A 13,222-nucleotide genomic window follows, 5' to 3' on the forward strand; every position below is an offset into this window, starting at 1 on the left:
AAAAGACAGAAAAGTTCTCTATGTTGATTTATTTTATAATTTTGTTGATCCATGTTAAAAACGGTTTAATAAAAAGTTGTTTGCTGAAGATTAAATTTGTTTTATTCTCTGTATATATTATAGATGGTTAAATATGTTTGTCATATTCTTTTTGCCAGTTTTCTTCTCACTTCTCCATCTGCACGGAAAATAGGTCCATGACCAGGTACAATCCAGTTAGCAAGGTCAGCTATCATTTGCCGGTTTTTCCTCTGTAGTTTTTGATCTTCGCTTCCAGCCTGTATCCATCGACTGGGCTCGTCGATGTCCTCAAAGCATTCAAACAGGTCCCCTGAAACATTAAACCCAGGGACCCAATTTTCATTTCAGTAGACAATTGCTCGCATGCGAGGATCGCGCACGATAAATTATCTACTGTTTCGATAAATGCGTATTTTCAACCGTCGTAGATAATGTAAAACAACCGATATTAATACCAACATAAAAATGTACCAATTTTATTTTTTTATATGGTAACCCGTGTATTTAACTGCATAGATTTGATACATTTTTCTATATACATCTGTTTACGACTGTCAATTTTCAATTCACTTTGTTGTTCGTTGAAGAAGTAGGCGACAATAGATCAATTAATTTGAGCACCAATTGTTTTGTAGTCGAAAAATTTTTATGAACAGTTCATTACTCAGACTAAATGCATCATTTCTTGAAAAAAAATTTCTTGGTGGCCTTTCAGTTAAATATTCGGCCTGTTCCATGTCTTCGATCGCTTGTATGTGCGTCGAATCTTCAAAACTCACCATTTTTATAATAATTAACAAAAATACGACACACGCAACCGTACAAGTAACACTTTTTGACAGTTGAACGACTACTAAAACCAATAGTCCAATTATCTACTGCTTTGTAATAGATAATTATCTATTAGAAATTCCAAAATACGCTTTCTATCGAAAATTAGTAGATAATTACTCGATGATAGAAAAACCATAGACAAGGTAGATAATTATCGCATGCGAGCAGTTGTCTACTGAAATGAAAATTGGGTCCCAGATCAGAGGTGGGTAGAAAGCTCAGCTAGCAATTGAACAGGTTGTGTACTGACTTCCTTTTCAGCACAAGTTACGCTTAGTGAAAATGTCCAACAACTTCCACAAATCTAACATGTTGTTTTTTTTTAACTTTAACTCCACACAGGAGCCCCTATGTGATATTTGGGGTTGCTGTGTAAAGGGTTTTAGAAGTAGGAATCTGGGGTCAGTGTGTCCAGGCGTGATGGAAGTATGAATCAATCCCTACCACTGTGGTGCAAGGCGATGGGTCAAGATAGTTCATCTGGAGCGGTTAAAGGGTCTCCCTCAACGAAACTCCCGATCCGGCCTGCCGCGCAGGCGGTGGACGGATGTATCCGCCGCCGAGACCTGGACAAACCTCACCCCGTGAACACAGTTACCAAACATAGTGAACCACTTGGGGTGACCTACGGCAGAGGTGTTGATTATCCAATAAAAAGTTCCCAAATCTGATTACAGTTCAAAGAAAAACCGTGCAAGAGTCGAGTGTGGCATGGCAGATCACCAAAGAACGCTAGTGAACTACCTCTACTAACCCTTTTGGTAGCGGTCTGGCTATGGTATTAATATTCAGCCATCTTATTGATACAGTGAAAAACCACAATCACTACAAAAAATAACATGTCTATATTACCTGCAATGGCGTAGACTCCTTGATCCTGCGTTTTGACTATTACAGTTATATCACTTAATGTGTGACCGGGTGTAGGTACCACCTGAATTTCATTGTCTATCTGGAATGTCTTTCCTGAAAAATTTGGCCAACTTATAAAACCTATTGGGTGACCAAAATTATAACTATAGTTTGCAGTATATTTCTCTCCAAATGCAGATTACGCGGGAAATATTTATAAGGCCTTTTCAGATTTTAGTATTACAAATCGACACATGCAATTAAAAATATTAAAATTTAAGTCACTTTCACGAAACTAAATAACATATTGAATTAGACAAAAGTATTATGAAATTTATTGCCACTTCTTTTCGTTTTAAATGAAAATTGTTATTAAAAAATTTGCGAACACTTAGGACGGGTTTTTTCGCAGAATTTGAACAATTCATCAAATTTCAACGTTCATTTTCGGGTTCTGTGAAAGTCCTATTCAAGTTCTGTTATTATATTATTCAAGGCTGGTTGCTTGACAAAACTGAAATAACAACAGAACTTGAAAAAATCTTTCACTGAACTTGAAAATGAACGTTGAAATTTGATGAATTGTTCAAATTCTCCGAAACAACCCGTCCTTAGTAAACATTGTTTATTGCAAACTTTTAAATGAAAATACTAAGTGTGGTGTTTTCTCTTTTAACGCTATTTAAATTGTATATTTAACCATAATGCAAAATGAAATAGAATGACTTATATGAGTCCGTGTCAGGCTGGGAGAAATATCTCCCAAAAAAAGACTACGGGTGATTGACGTCTTTAAAAAAAAAAATTCTGCTCCCAACCAACCTATATACACATTAACAACCTACCTTCATCAAAGGGGTGCAGATAATATGTGTCCTTAAAGGATATACTAAAACCCACTATGTGTTTGGCATTCAGAAATAAGTTATTATTTCCAGTGTGATCAGAATGCCCATGAGTACAGATAACATAGTCAATATCTTCGGGAGTAACTCCATGCTTCATTAAACCTTTTGAAGAAAAGAGATACAGATTATAAATTGAAATAAAACTGTTGTTCTAATGCTTTTGATAATGTCTAAACTGCTTGCGATACCAGAACCAAAGACCTTTGGCCAAAGAAATTTTAAATACTTTGCAACAAAGCGTTAGTGGTTTATTTATGAACAAAGCTATCCAATGCTTTTCCACTGGCAATTAGACAAACCTCAACTTCCTTTAAATATAAATCAGATACCAAGTCTTGGATCATCGACCAAGACAGATCTAAGATCGAAGATTTTCATTGAAACCAACTTATAAGTATGCATTCACAATTTTAGGATACTAATCGTTTTTTAATTTAAACATGATATTGTATTGTTATTTGTATTTATGTTACAAACTGCTCATATTATAAACTGAGCCTGCTCTCAACACAGGAGTTCCTGGAGAGACAGGCACAATATATCACCCATGTAATGGAAATAATAAATATGAAACAAATGAAAAGGTAATTATTCGGGATCGCTAGCCACGCCACATACGATTTTTTTTTTAAATAATACATTTTTATTCATCTTAATTACTATAAAAGAAAACTATCTGTATTTGGGAAATGTTGAATTTAAACATTCTAATTTTTAATTACCTAAAATGAACATTCGCTTTCGTTATACGAGATGACAGCCAAAATAATTTCTGTTGATGACATTTTCTTATGTCGGTATCCCTGATACTATATTAAGTGGCTAGAAGAGACGTTTTTACCATTTACTCTATGCAAATTATGTAAGTACTATTTTGGCAGAACTTGGAATTAAATAAAGGTATTTAGGCATGCCGTTTAATTAAAAGAGTTAGTTTAGGTTTTTACAATTGTGAAAAAAAGCGTGTCTTCCCTAATTTTATTTTATTTTATTTCCAGTGTTCTGCCAAAATATTGCCTACCTAGCATGTATGAATTAAATGGAACTAATGTTTTTTCTAGCCCCGCATGTAGTATCGGGAATACCAACATTAGAAAATATAATATAATTCCCTTTTCCTTCCCACACCTTTTTCTCCTTCCTTTCCTTAAAAAACTCTCCGCACAGCATCCTCAATGATGATATAGGCCCTGAGGGAAAATACTTTCTACTGGGCCTCTTGTGTGGAGCTAATGTAAAAAAAGTAAATTAAAAAGCCCCCGGTTTTAATTTTTTTTATATAAATGATTAAAACCATGACTATTTTTATAACACACATTATTTAATTATATGAAAAACCGAAATGGGTTATTTTAATAATAAATAACATTTTTAATGTATTTATATCATACGGTTCTTTTATTTACATAATTTGAGAGTTATTCTATTAATTTTACAATCCATTTTTCATACCTAATTTCGAACTAGGGGGACCTGACATTTGTAGTCCCTGGCTTAGTGATTTTTTGATTGGCAGTACCTACCTATCGAACCTCACATCGATCAACTTCCACAATGTTTTGTCAAATATAAGGTTTTAGGCGTGTAATAATATTAAGTAGCTCTATTTTTCATAATCGTTAATTCAAATCATCGCATGTTATTATCATTAAGTTTCTACTTTGTATTGTACCCTATTTTCAAATGATTGTTTTAAAAAATGCTGAAATAAGCAAAAACGGGCGCAGTGACGTCATAAGCCTAAACCGCGCGAAAGAAAGCGTTTCCGGTCGTAATTTGAAATGTAAGTATTCAAAATGTTGTTGAAAAGCTATTCCGGGAGTAAAAAAAATTGTTTGAAGTTTTCTTTAATTTTTGGTAAATAAATAAAAAATGTGATTGTACCCTATTTTCATTTTACGTAATTAAAAATTTAAATTAAATCAAAAGGTTTTTAGCATAAAATATGTGAATAAGCACCTAGATGAAAAAAAATCGTTATAAGCGTGGTCAGTGATCCCAAATATTTACCAATGAAAATTGTTAGCATAAAAGTTTCAAGCGATGTAGATTTTTTGTACTTTATAGGTTTAATAAGGTCGAGCCTGCAAACGTATATCGCCATATGGCAAGATAAACACAAAAGATAAGAATATTCACATAGACTAGGTTATGTTTTTGGGATTTGAATTTTGGCAAAAATATAACATTTGAGATTATGTGATTTTCTTGCCTTCAATGATATTATCCTTGTCCCATGCGGTCATTGTATCCACTATTATGTTTAGCGGACCCTTGATTAAAGTGCATGTGCAATTTGCTTTCATTTCTGAACAGTCGGCATTCATATTCGAATAACCATTATAGAGAATATGAACAACATAGCCACTTTTGTTTTCCATATTAACTGGTACTCTTTCCTCGATCAACAATTAAGTACTTCGATGTGTATTTAACCTCCTTTATGATGTGATGGGAATAAAAAATGACAATAACAATGTTTGACAACCGCATGTTCATAGATATACCATCGCAAGTTTGACAGCAGAATGCATAGATATAAGTATAAATAAACCACTCACTGGCCTCACTGCGCAACTTAAAAAATGAGTGAAAATTTATATTTAAGTTTTCAGATTGCCAGTAAAATAAAAATAATATTTCGCAGACGAAAATGATTGTTTTACATTTATATCAGTATTTACAGATATACCGGGCCATTAGACCATTTATTAACCGTGGCTACTACGGTTCGGGTTCAGGGGCATATCTATATGTTGAGGGGGTGGGTGGTTTATTTATGTTAAAGGGGTTCAAGCATCAGGCATCCAAACTCATCCCGTAAGAGGTTTATTTGTGCTTATCCCACTCGTAAAGATGGAACACGTCACGTGGCAGTTAATATCAACGTCTGGAAACGTGTCAGCTGAACTACAAGTAAATACTATAATAATTGATCCTCTCGTAGAAAGAAACAGCTACTTCGCACAATCTGAGAATTTGTTACTTGCAATGTAGTGACCCTCACAAACACATCCGAGAATAATTAGCAGCGTGTCTTGTTTTGAAAACACACAGTAAGAAACTAACGCTGTTCCAACTTCCAAAAGTAAACTTCGATGCATCGTATATTACTACAACCGTATTAATTTACAGCAAAATATACTCAAACCCCTAATACGGAAGAATATATTTTCAATAATGTATTATTTGTGGCACAAATAGGAGAACGTAAATTCTTTTTCCACATGTCATGCCATTGTGTTTTGTGCTCTATTGAAAAAAATAGTGCATTTCGAATGAATTATTAAACTTTTTAAGATTTAACGGTGGTGGATTTTTCTCAATTACGTGAAATTACAATGTCAATTCGAAGGTGAAAATTGACATCCAAATATTTTAAAAACATTTAGGTAATTTTGTGTCTCCATTTAACGCAGTTTTATCACAGGTACAATCTTGACGTCGTGACAATGGTCGTGACCCACACCAATGCACAGTGCACTCCATTGATTATAAGTAGGTACCTATGTTTATCGACCAAAGAGTTCATATGCGAGATGGCTCCATTTATTATTATTTTTATTGTATCCAATAACCACTGAAATAATTTTTGCAACTATTGTTTATAAATCTTATGTACATGTTTCAATGTACCCAAATGTAAAAGCCCCACGAGCGAATAAAAAATTACATAAATAAATAAAATCTCTATTGATGCTTCGAATTTTATTTATTTTATTGCAATATTTTTAAATATTTTTTTTACATTTTTTAAATTAAATTGCCCCACCCCCTCCCCAAATGGCCGCCCTACACAGCAAACTGAATTGTGTAGGCTTAAATACGGCATTGCACCTTTTCTTAACAGAACTGGGTAAATAAACAAGCAACATGAGGTGTTTAAGTCATACATTATTGGAATGCCAAAAAATATGTACATACTTATGTATAAAAAAATATATGTAACTAACAGAATAATGGTAAACTAGCAGTTAAAAACCCGCTCCGCGGGTTTTTTTCTGCTAGGCCCTGCGGGCGGCACTATATTGGGCTTCGCCCATTTTGAGTGATATTAACAACAGTTACATTTAATAGATAGATATTAGGACATTCACATAGAGAGGGTGAGTATATATATTGTTAAAACACGGAACAGGAAGGAGTTAATTAATAATAACATGCTAAATTTACGCATAATAAGAATGACAGTTGTTTGAATAAATGAAATTTTACGTATTTGTGATGGATTATTTCAAATGAAACACTATTATTGACTACATGTCTACAACTGATATTAACTGTTATCTTAGGTACCTAATATAATTAGCTCATAGGAGACTTGCAGTGCTTAAATATGTGTTACAACCGTCAATGTCTATAAGTTGAATCAATATCGTTTAGTTTGTCACCATTAAAGATAGTTATAAAAAATTTGACTTAAATAATAGATTATTACATAATATTTATTAATTGTACCAGTGTTTATGAATAAAAGGAGGGGAATTGTGCAATGAGATTAGCAGTCGGTATTAAAAGGTGTTAATTTTACTCCAACTGGTGGTAATTCTTTACCTACAACTTTTACTGTATCTAATAAAGTTTAAAGTTAGATTATATATACAACATCATCAGGAGAATAAAAATTTATATATAAAGGTAGATTATTACAATATAGTGCCCCTGAGGTGATATCTCACAAAAGCGGCGCTATGCAAATTGTCCAATAAATGAAAAAATATAATGTTTACATTTTATTGTGTATACACCGAAGTCAAAAATTAAATATAGATTGCAATTGGGAAAGAAGAAGTGGAAGGAGGGGGAGGGGTAACAGTAGGCTGGGTTTATAATAATTAGGAATTACAATATCGTTAGACGGGAAAGACCAGTTGAGTGGGAAAATATTTAAAAGAGAGTTTATAAAAAAATTCTTGTTAATTATATCTGCTTTTATATTAACATGTTTCCTCATTTCTAAAATTTCAAAATTATTTACAGTGAAGTATTTTAAGACCTGGAAAAAACAAATAGCATATAGGTAACCATAAAACAATATATTCATAAGACAAATAGCATTTAATAACGGTTATTCTAATAAATTGATAGTTGAAATACTAAATAAAAAAATTAAACATATTCTCTTCAAACGGTCTTTGAAATAGTGAATCTGAGTTTGCAAATCATCTTTTGAATAATGATCACACTTTCGATAAAAAAAATCAGGTCTTAAAATACTTCACTCAGGATATAAAGCACCGCAAATAAATAATTTTGAAATTTTAGAAATTAGAAAACATGTCAATATAAAATCAGTTATAATTTAAACAAAAAAAATATAAATAATAATGAAAAATGCCATTACAAAGTGATAAGCTTCCAGAAGAAATCTTCTTAGTAAACGCTTGTTAATCGTAAGTAGTCAAATATTGTGAGCTGCATATTTAAATATTCGCGCCATTCATTTGGTTCGTTTTTAAACCGCCAGAGGTGCACTCTCTGTCGGCCATCTATAGCCGTGCGTATCGGCCATTGAAGGGACGCGTGATTTTTTTTATAAACGTCAAGCATAATCACGTAACTGTGGATAATTTTCATTGTAATGTAATTAATCCAATGGATTATGAACTTTCTAAAACATATTTTCTTCGATATTATCTAAAAATTATATGAGCAGAAACGTTGCTTTTGAAGAAATCTCGTATTATTATGAGGCGATCCTATTTTAGTATGAAATCGTGTCTTAACTTTCAAGTTAGCGGAATTTAACCGAAACAGACAATTTAAATTTGACCAATCAGAGGGCCTACACCGTCCAGACGCTGGAGTATTAATATTATCAGATACAGAAGATGTCTACATAATATGTCTGCATATTACAAGATAAAATACCTAATTTTAGCGCCGTTTTCGTGAAAAATCACCTCAAGGGCGCTGTACAAATAATTATATATTAAATAATAAATACATGGTGGCTTACGACTAGGATTCATAACAACTAGTGACTTGCATTTGAGACGATTTTCTTGTGACTTACGACGCTCATAATTACAGACTTAAAACTAGTGACTTACATCTAAGACTTATATCTAGTGACTTACGACTTAACTATTGTCTTAGTGGCATATATATTTACATATGTAGAGATTTACAACTAACATACTTACATTTAATAATACATCAAAATATAATCTTTATAATTTTACGAGCCCCAGAAGGAAGAAGGAAGTTATTAATATTAGGGTCTTTCATAATTAATTTTAGAATTCGGATGCAAAATTCGCCCAATGGATTAGCTGGATTCATAAAAAACTATGCATTTATATATATCTTAAATGAATGAAGTGGATGAATTAAATTAATCCTCGATATTTACCGCATTTAGATGATTCATCTACCAAAAATCAAACACCTGTTGACCAATTGTGATTGTGTAAAATACCCAATAATAAAATTAAGAATATCCTCTTGTAGGTACGTACAGGTTGTCAATTTAGTTTAATAAATTTACGAAATAACTTACTTATAAGATGAATGATAAAACATTCGGAACCTTGGTATTGCTTCATTTTTGAAGTTGGCCGTACGAATGTACACTTATATAATACAAAAGCATTTATTACATACAGCTTAACTAAATAGTCCTATCCCATATGATGTTGAGAATCACTATACAGGGTGTCCGGTGGTAAGGTGCGCTAACTTCGGGAGGAGTTTCTACATGATGGTAGGAGTAAAAAATATAAATAACTTTTTTAGAAATTCAAATATCATTTCTCCCTTACAATTTATTTTTCCTTGGAAGAATATTTATTTTCCCATACAAACAATTCAACTTTTTTTACCTTAAAACGTTGGATTTTCGAAAAAAAAAATACTTGTAGTATCACGTAGAATCACCCCCTGAAGTTAGTGTACTTTACCCCCAGACACCCTGTATTATACATGTATTCCTCTGAGACTTTGGGAGTTCCTCATTTCATTTTCAATTCAGATTTATTCCAGAAAACTCTCGGTAAACTGTTTTTAGGGGGTAAATATTTGATTTGTTTGCTATCAATTATAACGCATATTTACGATGGAACTACCCTATTGTTGTTATTATTTAAAATTGACCATGTAAATTTTATTCTACACTTTTTACTTTTGGTTTTCCTGTAGATCCTGCATGAACGAGGAGAAATTATTTCAAATTTGTTATTGTTTTTTGTACTGTATTGGAGAGTAAATATTTTTTTTAAAAAGAAAGACAAACATTCCCGGGTTACGAATAACCTGACAATATTTGAAAATCTCCTACTACCACCACAACAAGCGGAAAATGTTGCTTTTGTTGTGATGGAGGACTTAGCCAGCCGAGGAATTGAATACACTCTACGCCTGGTTGGGACCCAAACTGGATTACAACTAAGCCACCGACCGGTTAACTAACAAACTTTGTATGCAGGGCATTTTATAGAGAATAAACAGAGAAAGTGCCCTAATAATACAGAGACAGAAAACAAATAAATTACTTAGTTGCATCGCATAGTTGCACTCTTCTCTTGTCATTACACATCCCTTGTTAGAGACTAGAATAGTCTAATGCCAATTTTGCAATAAAATAATAACGACATTAGCTATTGTTGCTGTTGAAGAAGTTATATTTTGGACAAAAGAATAATAGAGGATGCAGCAACACGATGGACGTATAAAGCTCCTAGTACCTATACATTAGCCAACGCATAGGGCCAACGTTGGCACCAAGATCCTGTGTACACGAAAAACCGGCAGTAATCGCATTGGTCGTCAACGGCCAATATACGCCAAGTGGTCCTGTACACGTTTACCTACTGGCAGCATCAAACCAAATCTAGTATCTACCATGCACAAAAATGGCTGCTATGAGTATAGATACTAAAATCGTACCTTCAAATATTATCTTTGTGTTCATTGAAGCAATAAAGTTCTTTCCTTTCACCACTACCAAATTGTTATTTCTGTGAAAACGACACCAGTAGCGCAACAACATATGCATGTGCCTTTAATAATCGTGGGTTGTGAGATCTTAGCGTTGTAATATTGATTTTTACAATAGACCTCACAAAATGGTTTTTCAACGACAAAGTTCTAATATTCGTTTCATACATCGGGATGATCCGATGCTCTGTAGGAAACCCGCTTGAAGAGCACGGGTGTAAAGGTGGAAACACATTATTAAAACCCGACGCGACCCGATGAAACGCGATGCGTGTTGAGTCGAATCAAATGTATTGTTTTCTTATGACTAGAATCACACTATGAACATCCGACGCGACGCCATGTCGGATGTTCATAGTGTGATTCTGGTCATAAGAAAACAATACATTTGATTCGACTCAACACGCCTCGCGTTTTATCGGGTCGCGTCGGGTTTTAATAATGTGTTTTCACCTTAAGTTTACGTTTAAGGTGGAAACACATTATTAAAACCCGACGCGACCCGATGAAACGCGATGCGTGTTGAGTCGAATCAAATGTATTGTTTTCTATAGACCAGAATCACACTATGAACATCCGACGCGACGCCATGCGCACACACGCCACCCGATCCAGACGTGGGTCGGTGTGTTGCCCATGGTGGGGGTAAACACGCCACCCGACGCGGCCTGCGCTGTATGTTTCTAGACAACACCCGACGCCACGCGTCAGTCGTTCGAGAACTGTCACAGAGCATATACGGAATTTATGCCAATTTAATATTATTTTTGCATGTATTTAGTAGCGAAATGATCGACGAACAATTAATTGAGTTTATAAAACGAAAGTAGACTCTGAACAATCGCAGGAAGAAAATTTATATTTGAAAGAATTTTATAACAATGTTGGTCATAATGTTATTTTTTTTATATTAGGTACTTACCTAAGACAAATAGCAAGTCTTTCTTTACTGCTAATGGCATGCTAATGGCTTCGAGAAATGTAGTGTCTTTCATGTGTATGTCACTTTGAATAAATTCGTGTATTTCTTAAAATTGTGTTTTAGTAACCAAAAAATACATATGATATCTTTCACTATCTTGAAGTAAGTCTGGATACAGAGTATGATATTCACCACACATACTTCTCTTTTGATTTATTTCATGAACCCAGTAACGCCTAGTTATTCTCTTTTTCTTGAGTCGTTTAAGTATCATATATGTACCCATAATTTGCATCAAATCTTCTTCAAAGTCTTCATCTGACTCGTTATTTATTAAATCCATAGTACAAAAGCATTCACTTCCACTGCTGTTAGCTAACTGTATTCAGAAATTGCTAGTATGTCGTGGCGTCGCGTGTTAGTAATGTGCACGGTGCATATCGGGTGTCGAGACGTGGCGTCGCGTCGCGTTTTAATAATGTGTTTCCTCCTTTAGACTTACGGAATTCAATACTTCGTAAAAGCACTATGAAATAATACACGATTATTAACTTCAATTGCGTAAGAAAAAAAATCTACTCAACACTTCTCTGAAAAAGAAATGGCAAAATCCTAGCATCCTTTCTTTGTGCTAAATATAACTAACGTATTAAATACAATATTAATTATTATAGATCAACAAATTCATTCAACTAAATTGTTAACGAGACAAAACGAAAAATCATTAGGTACACAACAGGACTCAAAGTATATCATTCAATCTACCTTCCCAGCTACTCCCGTCCTTCGCCCCTTTCTCGTTTTATTTTTTGTTATTAGTAACATATGTTAGTTTTAAGATTTGCTGTTAACTTTCCCAAAAATCAATAAATAATTTAGAATAATCCTTAATCACCCAAGAGTCTGTTAAATTTTTGTGACACATTTTAAAAGACAATCACGAGCTATTAACACTCCTTTGTTGATTTCCATGACTCATAATCAAATCGTTTGACCTATGAGCGGTCGGTGGACGCAATCAAACTAATTTTATGGATCTAGAAACACAATATTGAAACAACGTTTGGTTGAAAATTACACTACGCGTCCAACGGAACGTAAACTAAATCTACCTACACTACTCTACCGGGTAAACTTTAAAAAAATGTGTTGTTCTTCTTGTTTTAAAATTCCAGAATAATTTTGGCCAAACCTTGTCAAAACTAGTAAACGCTTAGGTAGGTGATCAGTGTAATCAATAATATTCGATTGATTTGTATAATTTTTATGTAGCGCCGTTTGAAGAAAAATAATCTCAAGGGTGATATGTTAGGACTGATTGATAAATAGATGCTTACGCGCTTTAGGTAGTTTTTCACAAAAACGCCGCTGTTCAAATTGTCCAATTATTATTATTAGAGTAAATATTTTAACCGTATAAAAACTACAGATTGCTTTTTTTACCAATTATTATCGACTGTATGAATGTTTTATAATAGAAAACTGGCTTAGGTTCAGTCCCCACACCTACTGGATATCAGAACCAAATGTAAAAGACGAAATAAAAACAAAAGATGCGACAAATATTTATTTATTTAAATTCCCTTTGAGCTTTTACACACATAAGTATTAAAATATATAAATGTTGAAAGTTAATCATCGTAATAATAGTATTTTACGTAATAACATAATAACGACCTTATACAGTATATTTTGATAAAATGGAACGAGAAACCAATATGATTCTTATCGGTTTCTTGTGGGGAAA

The 13,222-nt window shown here is 33.4% G+C and overlaps 1 protein-coding gene across 2 annotated transcripts; it reads right to left on the minus strand.

Moving 5' to 3' along the window:
* Nucleotides 1-12: 12 nt before the first annotated feature.
* Nucleotides 13-5,179, minus strand: LOC149425522 (metallo-beta-lactamase domain-containing protein 1). Of its 2 annotated transcripts, none has more exons than XM_089650720.1 (4): nt 4,828-5,179; nt 2,553-2,717; nt 1,708-1,821; nt 13-331 (listed from the first exon to the last, which is right to left on the minus strand). In XM_089650720.1, exons 1-4 carry the CDS (start codon nt 4,994-4,996, stop codon nt 141-143), a joined length of 639 nt encoding a protein of 212 aa, XP_089506846.1. In that variant the 5' UTR covers nt 4,997-5,179; the 3' UTR covers nt 13-140. The 2 variants fall into 2 exon arrangements, with proteins under 2 accessions (XP_089506846.1, XP_089506847.1); XM_089650721.1 differs by lacking the exon at nt 4,828-5,179 and adding an exon at nt 3,338-3,433.
* Between the last annotated feature and the right edge of the window lie 8,043 nt (nt 5,180-13,222).

This window comes from Hesperophylax consimilis, chromosome 3 (genome assembly GCF_061612785.1).
Source record: "Hesperophylax consimilis isolate HC1 chromosome 3, BYU_Hcon_1.0, whole genome shotgun sequence".
Classification (NCBI taxonomy): domain Eukaryota; kingdom Metazoa; phylum Arthropoda; class Insecta; order Trichoptera; family Limnephilidae; genus Hesperophylax; species Hesperophylax consimilis.

Excerpts from the sequence above, each read along its gene's own strand:
- LOC149425522 (XM_089650720.1), bottom strand. The coding sequence starts at position 4,996 with ATGGAAAACAAAAGTGGCTATGTTGTTCATATTCTCTATAATGGTTAT. Across the intron at positions 2,718-4,827 it reads CAAGGATAATATCATTGAAG|GTTTAATGAAGCATGGAGTT; the intron begins GCAAGAAAATCA and ends TTTCTTCAAAAG. Across the intron at positions 1,822-2,552 it reads TCTGCACCCCTTTGATGAAG|GAAAGACATTCCAGATAGAC; the intron begins GTAGGTTGTTAA and ends CAAATTTTTCAG.